The sequence below is a fragment of the Echiichthys vipera genome, assembly GCF_963691815.1.
Source record: "Echiichthys vipera genome assembly, chromosome: 22".
Classification (NCBI taxonomy): Eukaryota; Metazoa; Chordata; class Actinopteri; order Perciformes; family Trachinidae; genus Echiichthys; species Echiichthys vipera.
This window is the reverse complement of record NC_139847.1, coordinates 5,346,212-5,371,030: the sequence shown is the minus strand read 5'-3', so window position 1 is coordinate 5,371,030 and position 24,819 is coordinate 5,346,212. Positions and strand designations below refer to the sequence as shown.

General features: G+C 40.9%; 1 protein-coding gene across 2 annotated transcripts; it reads right to left on the bottom strand.

Moving 5' to 3' along the window:
- Positions 1 to 3,907: 3,907 nt before the first annotated feature.
- khnyn (KH and NYN domain containing) lies at positions 3,908 to 22,861 on the bottom strand. 2 transcript variants are annotated; one of them, XM_083936770.1, is made up of 9 exons: positions 22,728 to 22,861; positions 18,312 to 18,567; positions 15,133 to 15,267; positions 11,518 to 13,283; positions 11,273 to 11,403; positions 9,749 to 9,845; positions 8,195 to 8,302; positions 6,022 to 6,123; positions 3,908 to 5,835 (listed from the first exon to the last, which is right to left on the bottom strand). In XM_083936770.1, the coding sequence occupies exons 2-9, from the start codon at positions 18,528 to 18,530 to the stop codon at positions 5,499 to 5,501; spliced, it is 2,895 nt and encodes a 964-aa protein (XP_083792896.1). In that variant the 5' UTR covers positions 18,531 to 18,567; positions 22,728 to 22,861; the 3' UTR covers positions 3,908 to 5,498. The 2 variants fall into 2 exon arrangements, with proteins under 2 accessions (XP_083792896.1, XP_083792895.1); XM_083936769.1 differs by lacking the exon at positions 22,728 to 22,861 and adding an exon at positions 20,036 to 20,259.
- Positions 22,862 to 24,819: the final 1,958 nt, after the last annotated feature.

Here is a 24,819-nt window from a genome sequence, read left to right as displayed (position 1 = left end):
ACACATCTACCTCAAAAAGACACAAAAGGACCCCAAAGAGACACACGATGACTACAAAGAAAAGCAAAATGACCACAAAGAGACACAAAACAACTACAAAGAGACACAAAACAACTACAAAAGACACAAAATGATTACAAAGAGACACAAAAGGAAGCCAAAGAGACACAAAACGACTACAAAGAGACACATCTACCTCAAAAAGACACAAAAGGACCCCAAAGAGACACACGATGACTACAAAGAAAAGCAAAATGACCACAAAGAGACACAAAACAACTACAAAGAGACACAAAACAACTACAAAAGACACAAAATGATTACAAAGAGACACAAAAGGAAGCCAAAGAGACACAAAACGACTACAAAGAGACACAAAACAACTACAAAAAGTCACAAAATGACGACAAAATGACACAAAATGACCACAAAAAGACACAAAACGACTACAAAAAGACACAAAATGACCACAAAGAGACACAAAACGACTAGGAAGAGACGTAAAATTGTGTCTGGCTCCTTTGTAGGAAAGATGGTGGGACTTTCGCATATTTATAAGACATTAAATGTCCTAATATGATGTAAAACTATGTAAAAAGACCGAAAAGAGACACAAAGTGACCAAAAAAGGGCACAAAAAGAGACGTAAAATGACTACAAAGAGACACAAAATGACGACAAAAAAGACACAAAACGACTAAAAAAAGACGTAAAACTACAAAAAAGAGACAAAAGCATCACACAGTCTGTGTCTGGCTCCTTTGAAGGAAAGATGGTGGGACGTTTTTTACATTTTTATAATTAATTTCACATTCAGCACAGACACAAAGACAGCAGAAGGTCACGTGCGCCTTATAAAGAAGATCCTGATCTCCCTCCAGACGCTTTAATCATGACCCGTCTGCACCTCTGCAGCACTTTACGTATAGATGCAAATATGTCACAAAGACGCAGCGGACCTGATAGAGCCAGCGCCCACTGTACTGCGTGTCACCTTTTATTGTAAAACACCTGCACGCACACTGAGGATGTTCCCAGAATAGAAGCGCTGCCTGTTTTCACCATTGTTCCCCGCTCACCTAACCGGTTTAATACCAATCTATTCTCGGAGGGAGACCATTTAATCCTCCTTTGTGGAGTCAGCAAAAGCAATATATAAGCAAGCAAAGCTAAAATAAGAAACAAAAGAAAATCAATATGTAATATTTATTATTCATGTTCCTTTATGTATTTTAATAAAGAAAAAATGAAGAAAAAAGAAGAAAAAATAAAGAAAAAGAAGAAAAAAAGAAAATGAGAAAAAAATGAAAAAGAAAAATTAGAAAAAAAATGAAAAAAAGAAAAAAATGAAGAAAAAATGAAAAAGAAAAAAGGGAAAAAAAAAGATGAAATGAATAATGCTAATAAAATATACATTAAATACAAATAAGACATCTCAAATCACAGCAGAGAGGTTTGCACGTGAAACTTTGGCCAAAGAAAAGAGCAAAAATGAAAAAGTATTCACATCAAGGGCGGCAGAAGCTCAGTCCATAGGTGACTTGGCTGGGATCCGTAGGATCGCTGGTTCAAGTCCCTGTGTGGACCATGAATGGAGCGTGGACTGGTGGCTGGAGAGGTGCCAGTTCATCTCCTGGGCACTGCAGAGGTGCTGTTGAGCAAGGCACCGAACCCCCAACTGCTCAGGGCGCCAGTCACTGGCAGCCCCCTCGCTCTAAAATCTCTCCATTAGTTGCATGTATATAAGTCCTGTTTGTGCGTGTGTGTGTATTTCGGGCCTGTGTGTGTATTTCGGGCCTGTGTGTGTGTAACATGATTAATAATAAGAGAGAAAAAATTAAATTTCCCCGAGCGGGATAAATAAAGTAATTCTTCTTCTTCTTCTTCACGGGTGCAGCACCGGTTTACTGCACCATACAGTAAAACCATAACCACCACCTTTACCACTCTAGGTAAAGAGCGGTGTTGTGTGACCTCTGGTGGACGCCACATTAATTGTTCTTAATACATCTGTCTTTCCACACGTACAGTAATACGCTACATTTGTCCCAGTGCATTGTTTGGATTCTACATGTCCATAAAAAACAAATGCGTGTATATCTGAACTTCACCCACAGAACATTTAGAAAAAGACCCTTAAACCTTCCTGGTCACCAAAGCATTTTGCTAAACGTCTTTTAGATGTTCTCCTTTTAAATTATGACTTATTTTTATGTATTTTTAATTCATCAAACTGTTCACACAACTGCTTAAATCTAAAGTTAAATCAGAATTTGATCTGATCTCTAAAGACTTACTGGTCTTTCCCTCGGGCATTTAACCACTTTATGCTCATTTAAAGGGGAAAATAAAGATGTTAACTTCATTTACTTATATATAAAATATATTTTATATATTTAATTTAATATACTATATTAAAATATCTTCATAGACACCCACCAACATGTCTGCCGAGTCCTTGAAATGCATACAATAACACATAAACCTTATGTGTTATTATTTATTGGACCTCTTTGATGCTCTTTTGTTATCTTATTGTTATTATTTTTGTAATTGTTGCAACGATCTTGGAGCAAGAATTTCCTCAATTTTTAATAAAGTTCTATTGTCTCTTAAACATACTGTTGTATTATTCAGCACAGTAGCTATATAAGAATTTAAATCATTTTTTTTTATGATTTATTATTTGTCTTTTATGTGTGTATGGAGACCCGGATGTTTCTGTTGTGTCATTTTGAAAAAAAAAAAAATATATATATATTATTTAAAGGGAGCGAAAATCACTAATTATAATTACTAGAAATACAATTTTTAGCAGTACTTTTAAGCAATATTTCAATTATTGAAACACAGCTGAAACATTAGTTATATATTAGATTTAATACTGTTTTAGAAATCTAATCTGGGGTAGAAAACAACTAAAATCTATGTAAAAGTAGAGAAACCATCCCTAAACAGAGGAGGAGGTCTGAGACACAACTTATCTCCAATTTACAATGCTGCCCTTTCATCCCTTCATCCAACAATCTAACCTCAAAGAACAACTGTTCACAAATGGCCTCCTGTGACTCCAACGATGGTCGTTAAAGACTCAATAGAGCACTAACGAAGTCCAGACCTACTTCACAACAACGACTGGACCAGGACCAGGACCAGGCAGGGACTGGACCAGCACTAACGAAGTCGAGACCTACTTCACACCAACGACTGGACCAGGACCAGGCAGGGACTGGACCAGCACAAACGAAGTCCAGACCTACTTCACACCAACGACTGGACCAGGACCAGGTAGGGACTGGACCAGCACTAACGAAGTCCAGACCTACTTCCACCAACGACTGGACCAGGACCAGGACCAGGCAGGGACTGGACCAGCACTAACGAAGTCCAGACCTACTCCACCAACGACTGCCACTCTAACGACGGTTGTTGGCACTTGGAGCACAAGGGGTTCCAGTGACATCATCGGCCTTGTAAGAGGTTAAATACCTGGATCTCACACCAGTTAGTTGGACCAGTCCCAGTCTGGTCCTGGTCCAGTCCTAGCCTGGTCCTGGTACAGTCCTAGCCTGGTCCTGGTCCTGGGCCAGTCCCAGCCTGGTCAGATGTGTACATGAACTGATGAAGCCTCTTGGATGAGAGGTGAAACGTCTTCCTAGACAAACAACCAAGTCCAGTTGCTTTTGACTGATATTGCTTTGAGGATGACTAAAATCTTGTAACCACTTCACTGTTTTAGACGGTTTTAAACTCTGATGATCCTTTTACAGATAAATTGGTTTAGTCTTGTTTTGTTTTTTTAATTTGGTTGGATTTTAATCCTCATCTGATTCCTGAAAACAAGTAAAACAGACCACAAAAACCCCTTTAAAGCACAGAATAAGCTTTTCTTTCTTTAAAAGAACACTTAAATACAGAAACAAAGGCAGAATTCAGCTTCAGCGTCTTCAAATATACATTTATAAACAACACAAATAAGATGGTTTTGTCTCTCAGCTGGAGAGAAATGGATGAAAAACGGACTTACCATCATCTTTTGGTTTTGATTTCCAAAACTACGATCCTGACGAGATCAGAACTGGTTAAAATAAGTTAAAAAATATATATATATCAACTTGCGTGTACAGAATAATGTAAGGATTGGTTTAGTATTACTCTCAAAATCAAACAGCTACAACAACCTTTTGCCTCCACACCTTTTTTAAGTTTAGCAGGTTACAATAAATTCAGAATAACAGAATATTATTTCTTATTTACATCGTTCTTGTACTAAAAATAAAGGACTTTTCTCAAAGATAGGACTCCTCTCCTTAAAAAAATAGCACATTTAATTGTTTTGTCATCAAAAATGGAGGCGGTGCTGGTTCGAGCAACACGACGACAGAAAGAATGACTCCTTCCACGCGGCTGCATGATGAAAAGTACGACCTCAAACTGTTAAAAACCGCCCCGAGGACGACGTTTGATAGGCGTCGTCACGTGTTACGGTCGTGTTTTTAAGACGTTAATCGTGACTGAAGGGCCGTCCACAGTTTCTGTCCAAGTCTGGCAACCCGTGGCAGACGTTTTTGGGCCTGAGCCTGAATAAAAAAATACAGGATTTCACCTCTTTTTTATCCATGCGTGTATGAAAAATACATATTATCCAGGAACTGTGTGCAAACCCGACCCGATTCAAGCGCGGGGAACCCTAACCTCCACCCCAGTCGTGGTATCAGAGGCTTGTTCTTCAACAACAAGAAAAGCTAAATTTACATACTGCACATTTTTGGTAATGCATCTGAGACACAGGACTTTATAAAAAATGGACGTAGCTTCTCTGTCAGGGTCCGTTCTCTCAACTTGATCCAATCGTCCTCGTGTACAGGAGTCGCCATCTTGTCAGACTTCCTCTTACCAAAAAAGGGCATGTATGTGACGTTGGGGGGAGGGAGATACGTCCATCTGGCTGACGTTTACCTCCGAGGAGAAGTGAGGGCCAGAGGCTAGCTGTCACTCAAGAGGCCACGCCCCTAATTATTCATAAACTTTAACCTCCAATAAAATAAAAACTAGCTTGGTACGAAAAAAATCGTGCCCCTCAGTGTTGTCATGGAGATATGACCTAAACATACAGACTATAATGTTTCTTTGTACCAGGCCTTAAACAGGTTTCATGATGCTGTGAAAATGGCCTGTTTAACATGGGGGTCAATGAGAAACTGCTCTATTGTGAAACCTGCCCCTAGTGGACACTCAGAGAACTGCAGTTTTTAGCACTTCCTGATTGGATCAACCAGGAAGTCTCTGTGGTTCGGGGCTTGATCTTGACTCTTTGTTTCAGGGAAAACCAGTCCAAACCTGCTTCACGGGTCATAAATTACTTTAAAAATCAGGAGAGAATCATCAAACGGGGGCGTGAACAAACAACAACCAGTGTTCAAATGTAAGAACATCGTAGTTCAATTGGAAAATTTGGTCTTCTTGTAAAAAACTGACTTAAAAGATGTGGCGCCCTTCTACAGCTCCAGGATCCGATCCGACAGCGCGTTCATGTCCGTCTCAGCCGGGTTGCACTGCAGCACCAGCGCCACCATGTTGTCCTGACCCGGGAACACCTGACAGAGCTGCTCTCTCAGGCCGGCTGTTTCCTCCGGGCTCCTGTCGGCACCGAGACCCGGCCCCGAAGCTCCGAGCCCCCTCTGCCTGTGCCCCTGTCCTCGGCCTCGACCCCGGCCCCCTCCACCCGGTGTTCGGTCGCGGAAGTTCAGGACCTCGGTTTGAGAGCGCGGAGCTTTGGAGGAAGGGAAGGTAGTGGCTACACCGGCGAACGAGTGGTTTCCTGGGTCAGGGGTCCTGAGAGGAAATAAAGAGGGTAACAAGGCTGGGACATTAATGTTATTTTATTTTTACTTAGTTTGGCTTTAAACAATTATTATTAAGTGCTTTGGCCCATTTTCACATATTTACTGACTGATAAATATATATATATATATATATATATATATATATATATATGTGCGTGTGTGTGGCTGTGAATACCTGTGCTCTGAGCGCAGAAAGTCATCCAAGTGAGGCCCTCCTCTGCCCAGAGGGTCGTCCGGCACCATGAAGTGATCCCGGACAAACGTGTACTGGAGAAGTCTGCACAGGGGGGGAACAAGAGACCCCACAGTAATGAGTGGAGCAGCAAAACTACAATGTCTGTGTATCATGTGGAAGAGGTTAATCCTGGTTTATATAGAAGAAGAAGAATTAGTTTATTAATCCCGCAAGGGGAAATTCAATTTTTTCACTCTGTTATTATACAGGTTACACACACACAGGCCTGAAATACACACACACGCACAAACAGGACCTATATACATGCAATTAATGGAGAGATGTCAGAGTGAGGGGGGTGCCAATGGCTCAGCACCCTGAGCAGCAACACTAACCCTTTCAGTAAACAACGTACACAGACGTGTACTGTCACGTCACATATGGTTGATGATGTAGAAAAGAAGACCATGGCGTTAAAGGTCCTCTATCATGCAGATTTTCAGGTAAATTCTTGTATTTTGGGTTTCTACTAGAGTAGGGATGTCAAAGTCAAATACATCACAGGGCCAAAAAAACTAATTTGCTACAAGCCGAGGGCCGGACTGGTTCACTGTTTATCAAAACATATTAAAATGATTGCATATAACCTATTGAACCAAGACCTAACACAGTGTACCGTATGTTATTTATTAATTCAATTAATAATCCAATATTTTTGTACGGCTCTGTCAGGCGTTGCTAAAAGTTGACATCTGCCCTGAATGCTGATGAATAATGAAGCCGAGCATTGTGGGTAATGTAGTTTTGGTGCGTGAAAAACACCAGCAGGCGGCTGTGGCGTGCGGGCCGGTTCTAATACTAATTAAATATCATCCCGGGGGCCGAGATAATTCATTTGCGGGCCGGATCTGGCCCTCGGGCCTTGGCTTTGACACCCATGTACTAGAGGATGTTTACATGCTTCACTGTTGAAAAACACGTTATTTTTCTCCTCCTGTCTGTCTGAATATCCCTGTATTCCCCCTCTGTCTGAAACGCTCCGTTTTAGCGCCCGTCTCTTTAAGAACCCCTCCTGAAAAAGACCAGTCTGCTCTGATTGGTCAGCATTTCGGGGCCTCAGCGGCCTCATTTTTAAAAACTGCGTAGAATCCTTCCAAAACATTGCGTTCGCACGAAACCCCTAATGCGCAGAGATTTATAAAACTGTGTGGCGCACATCCCTAGGACGTGCGTGCGCATGAGAAATATTGGGTTTTATATACGCCTTAAAGAGTCAATGAAATACCCCAGATTAATATTCATTCATACCAACATCACGACAAACACAGAGAGGAAAACAGGAAAAAAAAGAGACATAACTATAACTGAGAGTTGACGTTCTTGTTGGCGAGATGTTGTTCGGAGGTAGAAGTGTGGACATTACTAAAGACAAAGCGGCCGACATTGCCGACAACGGTATTAGTCCTGTTCACCGTGTTATTTATGGAAATCAACTCCATAACATGCAAATATTGTTTGATTATTACAGAACATATTTATGAGTAATGAGGGTTTTTTTAAAGATATCTTCATGTGAATGTAGATCCTACATATTATTGTTTTGGGCGGCTGTGGCTTGGTGGCAGAGTGGGTCGTCCTCTGTTCGAGAGATTGGTGGTTCGATCCCCATCTCCCCCCGGTCCACATGTCGAAGTGTCCCTGGGCAAGACACTGAACCCTGAATTGCTCCCCGTGCTGCACATGGGTGTGTAAATGTGGTGTGAATGGTTAGATTAGATTAGATGGTCTGTAGATGTCCACTGCCATCAGTGTGAATGTCTGTGTGAACGGGTGAATGTGACAAAACACTGTGCAAGCGCCTTGAGTAGTCAGAAGACTAGAAAGGAGCTATAGAAGTACAAGTCCATTTACCATTTTGATTCACTGCAGAGAGAACCCATCAAACAGCTGTGTGTGTGTGTATTAATTGTAAGAATAGTAGTCAATGAGAGGTAATATTTCGATAGGTTTTACACAATGGAATCATTTTCACGCTGTTTCCTGCATTTCATCCTTCTGCCGTCTGTGTCGCCGCTTCTCATTTCAGTGTTTTTGCGTACGCCCCGGGTCAGAGTGTGCGTTTGCCCTCTCCTGTGCGGCTGTGGTCACATTTGAGCGATGCATGTTTTTATACCTCTTTTTGATGATGTCTCTCCACACGGGGGACTCGTCTGAAAGGTCTCGCAGGTTGTCGTTTGTTACGATCACGCCGTCTGTCTTCTGTGCGAGCTGCAGCATAAATCTGCAGAAACAAGCAAAAAATAAAAAATAAGAAAAATCTTCAGGTCTTTGGCGTCCCACACAGTTAAGACTCTTAAATATTTATGAATGGGATAAAAAGCTGCACACTGATTCTAAGAGTCTGTCGTTGATTGTCCGTTATTCTCCCATAATGCAATGCACAAAGGAAACAAAGCAGCTACGCACAGAATACTTTTTACATTTTCACAAACAAAAATAACGCCATGAGAATGATTATAAACGTGTCATTGTGTAAGATTTAAGAACGTAGTAGTTTTAAGTTGCATCATCAGTCTCACAGGAGTGAAGGAAACCAGTACACTCACCGGCCACTTTATTAGGTACACCTGTCCGATCAGCCAATCACGTGGCAGAAACTCAGTGCATTCAGGCATTTAGACATGGTGAAGAGTGTGTGTGTGTGTGTGTCTGTGTGTGTGTGTGTGTGTGTGTGTGTAGACGTGGTGAAGAGGATGTGCTGCAGTTCGAAGCAGCATCAGAACGGGGAAGGAAGGTGATTGAAGTGACTTTGAACGTGGCGTGGTTGTTGCTGCTCTGAGTGTTTCAGAAACTGCTGATCTAAGGGGATTTTAACCCACAACCATCTCTAGGGTTTTTACAGAGAACGCTCCGGAAAAGAGGAAAGATCCAGTGAGCGGCAGTTCTGTGGGCGCAGATGTTGATGCCAGAGGTCAGAGGAGAACGGACACACTGGTTGGAGCTCCTCCTCTTCTTCCTCCTCTTGTTCTCCTCCTCTTCCTCTTCCTCCTCTTCTTCCTCTTGTCCTCCTCCTCTTCCTCTTCTTCTCCCTCTTCTCCTCTTCTTCCTCTTGTCCTCCTCCTCCTCTTCCTCCTCTTCTTCCTCTTGTCCTCCTCCTCTTCCTCTTCTTCTCCCTCTCCTCCTCCTCCCCCTCTCCTCTTCCTCCTCCTCTTTCCCCTTCCTCCTCCTCTTCCTCCTTCTCCTCCTCTTCCTCCTCCTCCCTCCTCCTCCTCTTCTTCCTCCTTCTCCTCCTCTTCTTCCTCTTGTCCTCCTCCTCCTCCTCCTCCTCCCTCTCCTCCTCCTTCTCTTCTTCCTCTTGTCCTCCTCCTCCCTCTCCTCCTACTCCCTCTCCTCCTCCTCCCTCTCCTCCTCTTCCTCCTCCTCCCTCTCCTCCTCCTCCTCCCTCTCCTCCTCTTCCTCTTGTCCTCTTCCTCTCCAGACTGGTTGGAGCTGATAGAAAGGCAACAGTAACTCAAATATCCACCGGTTCCAACAGAGGAACGCAGGAGAGCATCTGTGAACACACAACACCACCGACTCTCTACAGAGAGGGAACAGCAGCAGACGACCACACCGACACTTTATTAAGCAGCCGGTGCGCCTAATAAAGTGGCCGCTGAGTGTAAGTCTCTTTTCATACACTCCGTCAGCTGCAGCACGAGAGTTTTTAAAGCAGCGGCGCGTCTACCTGTCGTCGTACGAGCTGATCCTCTTGCCCTGCACCTCTCTGGACGGGGTGTAGGACAGCAGGCCCAGCTGCTGCAGCTCCGCCAGATAGTGCTGCTCTGAGATGGCAGGAAACAAACAACGCTATGTTTAGTCGGCACCGAAGGGAAAAAACAAACGCCCACACACTCACATGTTTCGCCCGGTTATGACTTGTTTTCTTCCCCTTTACGTGTGACTCACACTCAAATGTAAGCAGCACACATGCACGGACGCCACAAAGGCCTTTGTCATTTGGAAACCACACGACGCATTTAGCCGAGAGCAACCGTGGCACCGAGAACGTCCCTGCAAACTGTTTTTCTCCACGATCAAAATGTTTGTTAAACACATAAAGTGGGACATGAATTACTTTGATAATTCTTACATATGAAGGAACAAAATAGATGGATTAAAGAGGACCAAATGCAAATTTTAATTATTATTACATCTTAAAGCTATAGATGTTTCTCTTGCATGTTTTATATATTTACTATAAATCCCATTTACTTTACGTTACATGTATATTACAATATTTAAAATATTGATAATATCCAGGGGAGCAAATGGGATAAAACACGCAAGTACATGAGCACAAATAAATAAATAAATAGTGTAAATAAACATGGTTCTCTTTGTGTTTTTGAACTGAAATGATTAGTTGATTAATTAATTAGTTGATTGCCTGATCTAAAGAAAAATATTCAATGTAATCAATTAATATTTTAATCAAGATTTTAAGCAGAATTTAGTTTAATTTGATAATCAATAAAAAGGATTAATCCAGTATTAAGCAGAATTTAGTTTAATTTGATAATCAATAAAAAGGATTAATCCAGTATTAAGCAGAATTTAGTTTAATTTGATAATCAATAAAAAGGATTAATCCAGTATTAAGCAGAATTTAGTTTAATTTGATAATCAATAAAAAGGATTAATCCAGTATTAAGCAGAATTTAGTTTAATTTGATAATCAATAAAAAGGATTAATCCAGTATTAAGCAGAATTTAGTTTTATTTTGGTAATCAATTAATAGATTAATCAAATTTTTAAGCAGAATTTTGTTTTATTTTGGTAGTCAATTAATTGATTAATCCATTTTAAGCAGAATTTTGTTTTATTTTGGTAGTCAATTAATTAATTAATCCATTTATAAGCATAATTTAGTTTTATTTTGGTAGTCAATTAATTGATTAATCCACTTTTTAAGCATAATTGAGTTTTATTTTGGTAATCAATTAATATATTAAGCCAGATTCCATTTTTCCTGCTTCTCATATGTGATAATTGGCTTTCTTTTCTTTAAGAGACCAAACTAAATACAATGATGAAAATAATCGTGTGAGTGCACATCATTGCAAACTATTCTGCCAACCAGGACTAAAGGAGATTTTCAGTAACAATGACGTTTTCTCCCCTGGTTAAATGACTAAAATAAGACAGAAAGACGGATAAAATAGAGCTTTTAAATCCTAAAAATGCTCCACAAGGAACCAGAAGTGGTACCTTTGATCTTGGGGTCGTTCTTCTGTCTCCACTGTGGCAGGAGGGCGCTGATCTGACGATGACCTCGGTCCCAAAAGTGCTGCACGGCCAGAGCGATCCCTCGACAGGAGAAGAAGTTACCCAACCCGTGACTGCGGAAAACATGCATTTAACATTTGAGCTCAAGGATAAACGCAATGAGAACAACATAAACATAAAACACAACCTCAAATTTCATCCCGTATTCATAAATCTGCAATTCCCACCTCATGGCCACGTTGCTCCCGTCTATGATGATCGTCCTCACTTTGGGGTTGCCAGGTTTGTCCGTTAGCTGAAGGTCGAAGGGCATCTGCAGGCCTTCCAGGAAACGCTGCTCCCCCGTCACCACCACTGAAGAAGCGACCATGAAGCCCCGCCTTTCCTTCGCTCTGGGCGGAGACGAGCCGTTCCTTGTGAAGACGGGGAGTTGAGGGATTCGGGGCGCTTGTTTTAAGGCGTTAGAAGACTTTGGGTTCAAGAAGTTGTCTTGCGCTGGATGATTTTGTTTTGAGTTGGACGGCCAGAAGATCGTTTGGTCATATTGTTTGTCGGATTGGAAGTCGTTGAGTGGAGGGTCTAGGGTTGGGGGATACGTAGGCATCGGTGGCCCTTTGACTTCAGGAAGGACGACTTGTTTTGGAGTCTGTGCGTTTGTGAGTTTATTGAATTTACTAAACTCTGATACGGTTAGATTTGGCACTTCTACTCGTTCTTTATCATCAGATTTTCTCTTTTCTGCAGGTACAAAAATCTCACTTTTTGCTGTTTCCTGAGGTGGTCCAACCTCATTGTCCAGCACCACATCGTCCATCTCTCTCGGCTCCCCCCTAAAGGCGTCCGTCTCTTTGCTCCCCTCTCTCTGCAGCTCCAGCAGCAGCTGGTGAGTGGATCGATCTGGCAACTTGTTGTATACTTTGGCTACTTCCTGCTCCATGTACCCGCAGCTGGCGGCCGCTTTCTTCAGCACCCCCAGGACAAAGTCTTCCTCCTGCCCTACCTCTTTTTGCTCTGCACCACCTTTCCCCTTCAAGAGTCCCGTGCTTCCTGTCGCTCCGTCTTCCCCTCCCTCACAAACGTCTACCACCTCCCTGTAACTACTCTTCGACTCATCTCCTCCAACTTCCATTGCTTCGTCTTCTCTGTGCTCCGTCTCGCAAGGTCGGTTCTTCTCGCTTTGATTCGAGGCAGCTCCGTCTTGATTTTTCTGCGACTCCTCCCGGTCACTGCGATCCTGCTCCTGCTGAACCACGTCTAGTATCTGCGAGGCCTCTTTAGGTCCTGTTCGGGCAAGCACTCGTTTCACCACGTCCTCCGTGTAACCCATTGCTGTGAAGAATTTTAAAAGAAGAAACTCTTTGTTTCCCACTGACAACAGCTGTTCTACCTCCTCCCCTCGTCCATCTTCGGTACCCAACATTGGCACTTGCTGCAGCTGCTCCCCTTCTGCCACTTCCTGTGGAGAATGCTTGAGTCGTTCCTCAGCACCCTCTGCCCTCCCTCGGGCGCCTGCAGACATGGACAAAAGCTCGAATAGGGAGTCCGTTGCTGCAGAGTCTTTCAACGAACTTGCAGTCATCCCTTCAACCCATCGATCAGTAGTCCTGGGAGGCTCGGGAAGTGTGTACGTAAGGGTGGAGGGTTTGTCCGATCTACCCTCTAGATCCTCATGTAATCTTACTCCTGAATTTCCACCTGTCAGTGCGGAGTCGGGGCCTAAAACAAGCCCCGATTCTTTCACCAAATTCAGTAAAATTTCCTTCACCGACCCCGGTAGCACCAGAAGATCCAGAATGTGTTTGTCCTCCCATTTCTCCACCAGAGTTTTGAACGCCCGGCGTGAATCCAGAGACTCGCCCGGGCCTCTGTCTCCGGTCTCAGAGCGTCTGGATTGTGTGCCATCATACCTCTCCACCAAGTCTGTTATCAGGGAGTAGGCTCGAACCACCGGCTCTGCAAGACCCGATATAAGTAGGAATCCCGGAGAGCCAACCTGGTTTAGAGAGAGGAAGACAGAATAACATCAGTCATAGTCCTCTAAGCAAAATAAAAAGGTGAGTGGCTGTTCAACAAAGTGCCAACACAAGAGATAAGAGAAAGAAAGTGGGCTAAGACAGCAGACGCAGTCTCCGTGTCAGTCCAGCATCCAACACAGCGTTGATGCTATGAAAAAGATAATAAGTACACTAAGGGCGCACTCACACTGTCGTTCTGTACCGGGCCAAAACCGTTGTTTCAGCTAAAGCCTAGTACCTTTAAGCAGTGTGAGTGCACCCGCTCCGCGCATAACTGCGGCCAGTTATGAAAGAGATGGGCTTTAGCGAAGCCGTTTGCACATGTACGAGCACGAGCGTGCGCACGTGTACGAGCACGAGCACGAGCCCTACGGCGGTAGCGTTATGTGCGCCTGTTACGGACATAGTAAATAGAAGGACGGACCATGCGCGGACATTTAACAACAACAACAATGGCGGTGAAAGGTTCACGTTGGTGTGATGCGGAGGTGGAGTGTTTACTGCAGATTTGGTCGATGAAAATATTCAAAAACAGTCGACAAGACGCACAAAAACTACAAGGTCTATGGAAAGGTTTGTAAACTAAGCCACACACACGCGATCAATGCGTGTGACCTGTTACGGCGTGATGACGTATGGACAGCAAGAAGCATTGGCCAGGGCCCTGGCAGTGTGAGTACAAACGGGGCTGGGGCGCGGGGGGAGAGGGAGGGGGGGGCAAGTACCCTAAAGCCCGGGTCGCGGTGCAGAAGGACAGTGTGAGTGCGCCCTAAGGGGCTGGATCTGTTTAACCAATAAAAGAGCAGCCAATTTAAGCTAACACTGTGTGTTTGACAAAGGAAAGTAAGGACAGCTCAACAGTTTATTTAGGAATTATTTTGGGAAGTTACACTTTCCCTAGCTTGTGTCAGTGACTGTGTGGCACTGACTTAGAAACTGTACATCTGTAAAAGCTTTTGTACTAAATCAGGTCATAACGCGAACTGTTAAGACAGGATGTGCAAGTGAAGAAGTTTCTGTAATATGTACCGAGTTGCTTAATGATCAGTTAATGACGATCACCTCCGTTTCTATACGGACAACTATCAGCTATCCAACATGGTACACAGAGTTTGAAGATCATGTCTTGTTTGAAATAAGATCAACCAACCCTTTGGTGGTTTTTCCTATACAGACACATTGATATGGGATTTTCAAGAAATAGCGTAGCATCAGGTAGAAACTAATAGTGAAAAAAGAAAGTTTTGAAAAGTAACGACATTTCCCTGAATCGTACATTTGCATTCTAACAAAACGTGTCAATAAAAGGTTAAAAATTCCCAGTGACAGCATCAGTGACAGATTAGGAGGCAGCTGTTTCCTCATAAGGGGTCTGACACATTTTTAGCTGATGACATTGACTAATAATGTAATTTCTTGTAGGATTAACAAGATATCACATTATTAGTCAATACTATTCTTGCATCATCGGTCAAAAGCGGCACACTGAGTATGCTGCAGGGGGGTTTGTACGATGACGTTAGTGAGAGATACTAAGAGGGAGTGTGCTCCTTTTGTGAGTCATAACTGGATAAAATGTGAACACACAGACGCGCTGCATATATTTATAAATTAAGCGTCACTTATACTTTCAGAGGATATCATTATCTTTGCTGCCAATCACAAATAAACGTCAAAAAACATGATGTAGAACTCCAAAAACTTGCTTTGGTTTGCTTTTTTCTGCTTTATTCTTGGTAAGTAAACAAAAAAAGTACCAATCCTAATACCTGCTTTGTGACCTTTCTGAGTGTAGCCTAACCAAAAGACCCAGAATGCAACGCTCACCACGATGTGCGCCGAGGTGCTTCTCGTCAGGCACTCCATGAACAGGCCTCTGGCTCCGCAGAAGATGCAGTGAAGAACCTTGGGATAAGAAACCTCCTGCTGCTCCTCCTGGTTCACCAGTCCTTTCACAAATAACTACACACACACATCATCGTTATTGCATCGGGGGAATTATACGTAGAAGTGATGGTTGGTTAATCACATAAAATCGGTATTTGACAGTCCAATCTTGGCATTGAAAACTCATTTTTAATGTTCTTTGAGAGCCTACTCACACTGTCCTTTTGGCCGCGGCCAAAACCGGTTTTTCAGCTAAAGCCTAGTACCTTTAAGCAGTGTGAGTGCACCCGCTCCGCGCTCAACTGCGGCCAGCGGCCCGCCCACGGCCCGCTTGAAAGAGGTGGGCTTTAGCGGAGCCGTTTGCACATGTACGAGCACGAGCGTGCGCACGTGTACGAGCACGAGCTCGAGCCCTACGGCAGTAGCGTTATGTGCGCCTGTTCGGACATGTAAATAGAAGGACGGACCATGCGCGGACATTTAACAACAACAACAATGGTGGTGAAAGGTTCACGTTGGTGTGGTGCGGAGGTGGAGTGTTTACTGCAGATTTGGTCGATTAAAATATTCAAAAACAGTCGACAAGACGCACAAAAACTCCGAGGTCTGTGGAAAGATTTGTAAACAAAGCCACACACACGCGATCAATGCGTGTGACGTGTTACGGCGTGATGGCGTATGGACAGCAAGAAGCATTGGCCGGCCCTGGCAGTGTGAGTACAAACGGGGCTGGGGCGCGGGGGGGAGAGGGAGGGGGGACAAGTACCCTAAAGTCCGGGTCGCGGTCCGAGAGGACAGTGTGAGTAGGCTCTTAGTGTGTAATTTCTTCTTTGTGCAAGCAAACACTACCCAGGGAAACACAAAGAGGGGATTTCCACTAAAAGACGGTGACCCACTTGATTTGACTCACTGTTTATGTGAATTAGCTTCAGACAAACGTTTTAGCGTCTTTCTTCTCTCACTTATACATTACTTCTATTGAAAGGGATCGTCTGACTCTTGTTTTAAGACTGACTAGCACACAGCAGTATTATGCTAATGACTGCAAGCCCAAAACACTTGTGGTTTGATGCTGCGTGACCTTTAAAAGGTGTTTTTTTATGCACTCAACGTCAGACTTCTCTGCAGCCTGTCTGCAGATTATCTCTACTTCTGGGATAAACTGCACGGCCGAGCACTTCTGGCCACTGATGTGATTATAATCCACGCTTCGGTTGTTGTTTTTTCGTTGCCTTTTTTCTATTTTCACATCTGTTGATTCATATTTGCATAGATAGTTCTTTTAAAGGGAGTTAATGAGACAGTATTTCAAATATACTGTGTTGTGTCTGAGCGCAGAGGTAAAAACACCTGCATAAGGCTTTAAGCTACACGATAGGACATGTGCACATATAACAAAATTATTGCATTTAAAATAACATTTTGGCCGATACCGATATTTTGGCTGTTTATTTTGTTTTTAATGTTATTTATTCCCCTTTTGCGGTCCGGGAAACAAGAACATCTTGATTATAAAACAATAACTAAAGTGTTTTAAAGTCATTCGCTGCTTTATTACTCCATCTTTGAAGGAGCACAAATAAAATCATACAAACAACCTTTAATTTAACCTTCTTTCACATGAAAAAGGTGCAACACAGCAGGTAAACACACACACACACACACACACACACACACACACACACACACACACACACACACACACACACACACACACACACACACACACACACACACACACACACACACACACACACACACACACACACACACACACACACACACACACACACACACGTACTGTATATTATATTATATATATTCGTATATGCACTTGACCATCATGTGATTCCTGTTTTTATGGTCTTGTTATTGTTCATGACACATTTAATATGATTTGCTCAGTAGAAAAAAAAAATGCATTCTGGGAGCGTGTGTCAGCAGATCGTCCACAAACACGGTTTCATTGATCAGCATGTAAAAAAACACGCCTCTGTGAGTCATTGACCAGGAACAGTGGTTCTTATCTACGTGTGTCGGCCGTGACGAGAGCAGCTCCACTGGTGTGGCACCTTTTTTTATAAATAGAAGTTTACAAACTGGTCCACATCCAAGATAAACCACTATAACAAGAACAGTAATTATACATAATGACGATAACTGCACTGTAATGTTCACCAACTGGGTTCACTTCAGTGTGCAATACTTAGTGAATTTCAATCTCAATGAGCAATACTAATATTTTCCTCCGCGTCTTGGTGTAAATTTAAAACATTCATTCATCGTCAACCGCTTATCCCGGGGTCGGGGTCGCGGGGGTGCTGGAGCCGATCCCAGCTGACATCGGGCGTGAGGCGGGGTACACCTGACAGGACGCCAGTCTATCACAGGGCACATAGAGACGAACAGAGACTGACAACCATTCACACTTACGGGCAATTTTAGAGTCAATTAACCTAACACCTGCACGTCTTTGGACTGTGGGAGGAAACCGGAGAACCCGGAGAAAACCCACACAGACACGGGGAAAACATGCAAACATGTAAAAAGGAAATTTCCCCTTTATGGGACTTTCTTAAGGAATATCTTATCTTAAAACCACAGACTGTATAAAAAAATGGGCGTAGCCTCTCAGTAATGGTCCGTTCTCTCAACTTGGTCCAATCGTCCTCGCCTACGGGAGTCGCCATCTTGTCAGAGTTTGACTCATTTGCTCTTACCAAAAAAGGGCATGTATGTGACGTTGGGGGGAGGGAGAGACGTACGTCTAGTTAACGTTTACCTCCGAGGAGAAGTGAGGGCCAGAGGCTAGCTGTCTCTAAAGAGGCCACGCCCCTAATTATTCATCAACTTCAACCTCCAATAAAATAAAAACTAGCCCCTCCCCCTCAGTGTTGTCATGGAGATATGACCTAAACCCACAGACTAGAATGTTCTTTTGGCCTTAAACAGGTTTAATGATGCTGTGAAAACGGCCTGTTTAACATGGGGCTCAATGAGAAACTGCTCTGTTATGAAACCTGCCCCTAGTGGACACTCTGAGAACTGCAGTTTTCGGCACTTCCTGTTTGGATAAACCAGGAAGACACTGTGGTGGGTGCTCGGATGAAACGACTTACTTTGGCAGCTTTCACGCTGTCGCTCCGCCCCCGTAGTTTCAGCCATATCTGCCCGTTGTTTGCGTGAGACAAATCCTCCGCCCCGATCCCGAAGGTCACCCTGAATATCCGCTCCACGGTGGCGTGCAGGGAGGTCAGAGACCCCCGCAGCATCCCGGCGCACGCAAACTCATCCTCCACCTCTGGCTCTCCTCCACCGCCACTTCTCCCGCCGTCCATCCCACGTTCTTTAAAACGGCGTCAAAAGTTGAACATACTGAAAACACAAAGATATAAACTGTGTATGAAAACTTTATAAAGTCTGGTTTGCTAAGGAATTCACTTGACTCAAAAGGATTTGAGTTAAATGTCAACGTCACATTAAAACACTTAAAAGGAACATTTTACCTTTAATATTTTAATGATGAGGTTGTGAATGCAGGACTTTTACTTCACAGTTTGGCATCAGTACGTTTCCTAATCCTGTTTCCTGATTATGGTGCTTTACAGTTAAACAGTCATTTTTACATACGCACCTTTTATTTTATATATTCTACATTTCTACCTTTCTACCTTCTTATATAGTTTTTGTGTATTTCTCGGCTAAAGCTAAATCTTACCTAATTACAGACATATTTAAGGATGAATACTTCTTTCACCACTGTTGTTAATTATATGTGTTTGAATATGAACGGGCAGTCGTTACCAAGGCAACGCCTAATCTTATCCCAACAAACAATGCTTTATATTTATATGTTTTTCTTAATCTGTAAAGTAAGTACACTTGTTAAAGTAAAGAAAATAAAAAAAATTTAAATTGTAAAACATAAAAACATATTTCTTAAATAATAAAAAATTAAAAATATGACTTTTAAATTATAATATTTTCCTTTCCACCTTTTTTAAATGTCAGAATTTAATCTGTAAAGTATGTACAAATGTCAAATCAAATTAAAAAAATTATATATTTATTTCAATATTGAAAAAATAAAAAATATTTTTATAAATAGTAAAAACATTTTTAAATAATAAAAAAACAAAAAAATGTAAATAACAAAAACATTTTTAAATAAAACTCTTATAAATAAAAAAATCATTAGAAATAAAAAATATTTTATGAATAATAGAAAACAAAAATATTTCTTAAACAATAAATAACAAAAACATTTTTAAATAAAAATGTTATAAAATAAAAAAATATTAAAAATAATACATATTTTTATAAATAATAAAAACGTTTTTAAATAAAAATATTATAAAATAAAAAATATTAGAAATAATACATATTTTTATAAATAATAAAAACATTTTTAAATAAAAATATTATAAAATAAAAAAATATTAAAAATAATACATATTTTTTATAAATAATAAAAACATTTTTAAATAAAAATATTAGGAAATCCAAAAATAATATAAAAAAATAAAAATAAACTATATATTTTTAAATAATACACTATTTTTCCTCTTCAGTGAAGTGCACATCTCTGCTAACTTCCGACACACACACACACACACGCACACACACACACACACGCACACACACACGTTAGAAACATTGTTGCTATGATAGATTACACTGTGGCCTGTTGCCAGGATACTCGTGTAACCTTTAATCTGATCAAACGAACCCGTTCGTCGTGTTTTTAGCAAACAAACAGCAGGAAACAGAATTCAGACACTTTAGAGGTTTAAAAACACTGTTAAAACCATTAAAACACGACTGTTAAGTGTCGTTTTCTTACGTGTGGTCGTCAAACTTGGGTTCCCAGCAGCAGACGCAGACAGACAGACACACGGACACAGAGGCTCCAGGCTTCCGCAGCATGAAGCAACAACATGTGTGAGAGCAAAGGTTGACGGTGCAATGCCCACGAAAAACACACAACAACGCAGGAAAAGGAGTAAAAATCCACCGGAGGACGGATCCGCCCCACTGCTGCGGATGAGGAAGCCTCACACCACCGCTGGAAACCCCGAAGACAAAACCGAAACTAACCGAGAAGCACAGCTCCAGGGGCGGGTGCTTGTGTCCGGGTGTCGGGGCTGGTGTCGCTGTTACGCATCACTTTAAGCTGCTTTATTATGACTAAAATGTGCCCTTTTACCCTGTTAAATGTGTTTTTTTAGTTGTTTAATGGTGTTTTTCTGCATTTATGAACACACACGTCACATTTATTGTTATTATTAATACATAATATGCTGTAAAAGTGCACGTTTACAGGCCGTGTTTAGGAAATAAGTGTTGTGTTGCCTTGTTTCAGGGTCACGGAGGAGATGAAGGGGGTTTCCAGTGACGTCACAGGCGGGTTTTTCCTCTCGCGTTGTTTTAACTCCTGCGTGACTGCGGAGTTTTACATGCACGCGGTTTATTTGGTGTTTTTTTGTAATTATCATATTTAAAAATTACATTTTTCTTTCTATAATAATATTTGAACCAATGTCAATGTCTTTAAAAATATATATTCCATGTCTAACCAACATATTTTAATACATAGACATTAATAAAAAAGCTTTATTTTGTGTTTTTTGTAACAATCAAATTAATTCTTGTCGTAAAAAATTAAAAAGAATTCTATAATAATATTTGAACAAATGTCAATGTCTTAAAAATATATATTCCATGTCTAACCAACATATTTTAATACATAGACATTAATAAAAAGGGTTTATTTTGTGTTTTTTTGTAATTATCAAATTCATTCTTGTCGTAAAAAAATTAAAATTTTTTCTATAATAATATTTGAACCAATGTCAGTGTCTTAAAAATATATATTCCATGTCTAACCAACATATTTTAATACATAGACATTAATAAAAAAAAAGTTTATTTTGTGTTTTTGTAACAATCAAATTAATTCTTGTCGTAAAAAATTACATTTTTTTTTCTATAATAATATTTGAACAAATGTCAATGTCTTAAAAATATATATTCCTAACAGACGTTGGTAAAATAAATGAAAAAATGTCTAAATAAAAGTTTTATTTTGTGTGTTTTTACAATCAAAGTAATTCTTGTCATTAATTTTTTTGTTTTTTTTCTAAAATAATATTTTAACAAATGTCAATGTCTTAAAAAATATATATGCCATGTCTAAATAACATATTTTAATACATAGACATTAATAAAAAGGTTTATTTTGTGTTTTTTTGTAACAATCAAATTAATTCTTGTCATAAAAAATAAAAAAAATTCTATAATAATTATATTTGAACAAATGTCAATGTCTTAAAGAACATATTCCATCTCTAACTAACATGTTTTAATACATAGACAATCATTAAATAAATGTTTTATTTTATGTTTTTTACAATCAAAGTCATTCTTATAATTGAATGAATGAATGAATATATTCCAAAAATCTACTACATGTCAAACCAACATATTTTAATTAATAAACATTCATAAAATAGATGAAGAATTTTCTAAATAAATGTTTTATTTTGTGTGTTTTTTTTCTAAAATAATATTTGAACCAATGTCAATGTATATACGGTATATATATATATAGTTTATGTGCGTCAGAGACAGGAAGTAGAGGTGTGACCTGACACACTACATCCTGTCTCTGCTGGGCCGTAAATAAACATATATAACCCATATTTCTACACAAAGCGATTTTTTGTTTTTGTTTTTTGTGTATTCTTCTTTCTGTATTCTTACATCTACTTCATACATATTTGACTAAGAGTTTATTGTTTACTGTTTATTGTTTTATATACTTTCTGTATTTATTTAGCTAAGAGTTTATGTTTATCCTATACTGTATTTTTTTATACCTCCCTTGTGTTTTTGTAAGCTGCTGGAATCTTAATTTCCTTGCGGGAGTTCATCCCAAAGGATCAATAAAGAGAAGTTTAAGTCTAAGTGTTGACGTCTCTTCTGTTCTCCTTGGCAAAGAACTAAACTCCTTCAGTTTCAGACAAACAGCATTTTGTTTGCTTTCTGGCAACACAATAAATGATTCCCTAACATACAGTAAAGTGGTTTTCAGTTATTATTTTAAAGGTCCCACACTGAAATAGTGAGATTTCCATATTTTTCTTTATTATAAAGCAGGTGGAGGTGCTAATATTATATAATATTATATAATATTTATATATAACTGTGTCTTTAAACGAGCCGTCAGGACTTCCTGTACCGTTATGATGTCACAACTTTACTATATAAAGGTAGAAAGTGCCGCTACGGTGACGTTACGGTCATTACTCGGCTGCAATGAATGAAATGTGAAAAACCAGGAAACGCCGACCAATCAGAGCAGACTGGTCTTTTTCAGGAGGGGGTCTTAAAGAGACAGGCGCTAAAACGGAGCGTTTCAGACAGAGGGGTAATACAGGGATATTCAGACGGACAGGAGGAGAAAAATAATGTGTTTTTTCAACATTAAAGCATGTAAACGTGTTCTAGTAGAAACCTAAAATACAAGTACGAACCTGAAAATGAGCTGAATACGGGACCTTTAATGTTCCAGCTGGTAAAGGTGGAGCCTTCATTACTTCATAGCTGAGGCTCAATAAAACCTCATCTGAAACTATAATAATACAACATTACGTATGTGTTGATTTTATTCTAAGTAACTAAAGGTGAAAGTAAAACAAAGCACAATATTAGAGTGTGACCTCAGCCCGGGGTTGTATTACATGAGAAAGGTGAGTCACAGTGATTTTAAGTTCCTCCATTTACTATAAATCATTTTGCCGACCACGCCCTCTGCTGGCAAAACTTAACGGTCTTTTCTAGATCATTCTTGGTGTAATTTAATATAATTTGGGCCTTAAAAAGCTTCTGTTTGTGGTGCGAATATACATTAAATTGGGCGTAATGTAGGCCAGTAGAGTACTTTGTAACCACAGCGTCCCAGCTCCACATTGAAGCGTATTATTCCTGTTTTTCTCTTCTCTGATTTTATAAATATACGAGTCTGGGATCAAATAAAGCTCCTGCACATTTGATTATCAGGGTTATCATCATTTAGAGGTATTTAAAGGGTAACTACACCAACTTTTGTCACAACCAAGCTAACACGAACGCCTCTAAACGGAAGAATGGATGCATTTAAAAAAAGATATAAGCCTACTAACAACCTAAATTTAAAGATAGATAGATAATTACGGGGGCGGTGCTGCAGTCGCTCTACCGCACCGAAAAGAGAGCTGAGGAAGGCAAAGCTCTAGATCTACCAGTCAACCTTCGTTCCTACCCTCACCTGTGGTCATGAAAGCTGGGTCATGACCGAAAGAACGAGGTCTCGGGTACAAGCGGTCGAAATGTGTTTCCTCAGGAGGGGGTCTGGAGTCTCCCTTAGAGAGAGGGGGAGAAGTTCAGCATCCGTGAGGAACTCGGAGTAGAGCCGCTGCTCCTTTGCGTTGAAAGGAGCCAGTTGAGGTGGTTCAGGATCATCTGGTAAGGATGAACCCTGGGCGCCTCCCTAGGGAGGTGTTCCAGGCACGTCCAGCTGGGAGGAGGCCTCGGGGAAGACCCAGGACCAGGTGGAGAGATTAGATCTCCACACTGGCCTGGGAACGCCTCAGGATCCCCCAGTTAGAGCTGGTTAATGTGGCCCGGGAAAGGGAAGTTTGGGGTCCCCTGCTTAACCCGACCCCGGATAAGAGGCTGAAGATGAGATCAGATGAGATATATACTCATTAATACATGGTCCGGTGCATTTAATGTAGAAAATACGTTTATAACACTGCTTTTAATTCATTTCAACTTTTGGTTTTGTCGTTTAGCGTCACATTTACATACTTTTTAAACATTTTTATAGCTTTTTTTTATCTTAAAATTGTTAAGTTAGGATTCCAAATGTCTGAGATAGGTTGGTTGTAGATTTTTCAGATTGCCGTTAGGAAACACGTTTCTGTCATACAGAACTTTGAAGACTGAGATAATAGAAATGTACTTAATCCACCCCTTAAGTGCAACAACAACAACAACAACAACAACAACAACAACAACAACAACAACAACAACAACCCCCACAGAACAGAACATGGGCACTTAGACATAAAGACATAAAGCAAGATAAATGAATAAACGAATAGTAAGGTGCAGCGGCATGATGTGTATATGTATATGTATATGTTGATGCTCTATATCATGGGTGTCAAAGTCAAGGCCCGTGGGCCAGATCCGGCCCCCGAATGAATGATCTTGGCCCCCGGGATGATATTTAATTAGTATTAGAACCGGCCCACACGCCACAGCCGCCTGCTGCTGTTTTTCACCAATGCACCAAAACTACTTTACCCACAATGCAACGGTTGCCCGCAAACTCACTGCAGCGCCGCAAGTGGGTTCATTATTCATCGGCATTCAGGGCAGATGTCAACTTTCAGCCCCTAATTATGAAATAAAATACGGTACACTGTGTTAGGTCTTGGTTCAACAGGTTAAATGCATCATTTTAATATGTTTTAATAAACATTGAACCGGTCCGGCCCTCGGCTCGTAGCTAATTTGTTTTTTTGGCCCTCTGATGTACTTGACTTTGACATCCCTGCTCTATATGATACAATATGAGAT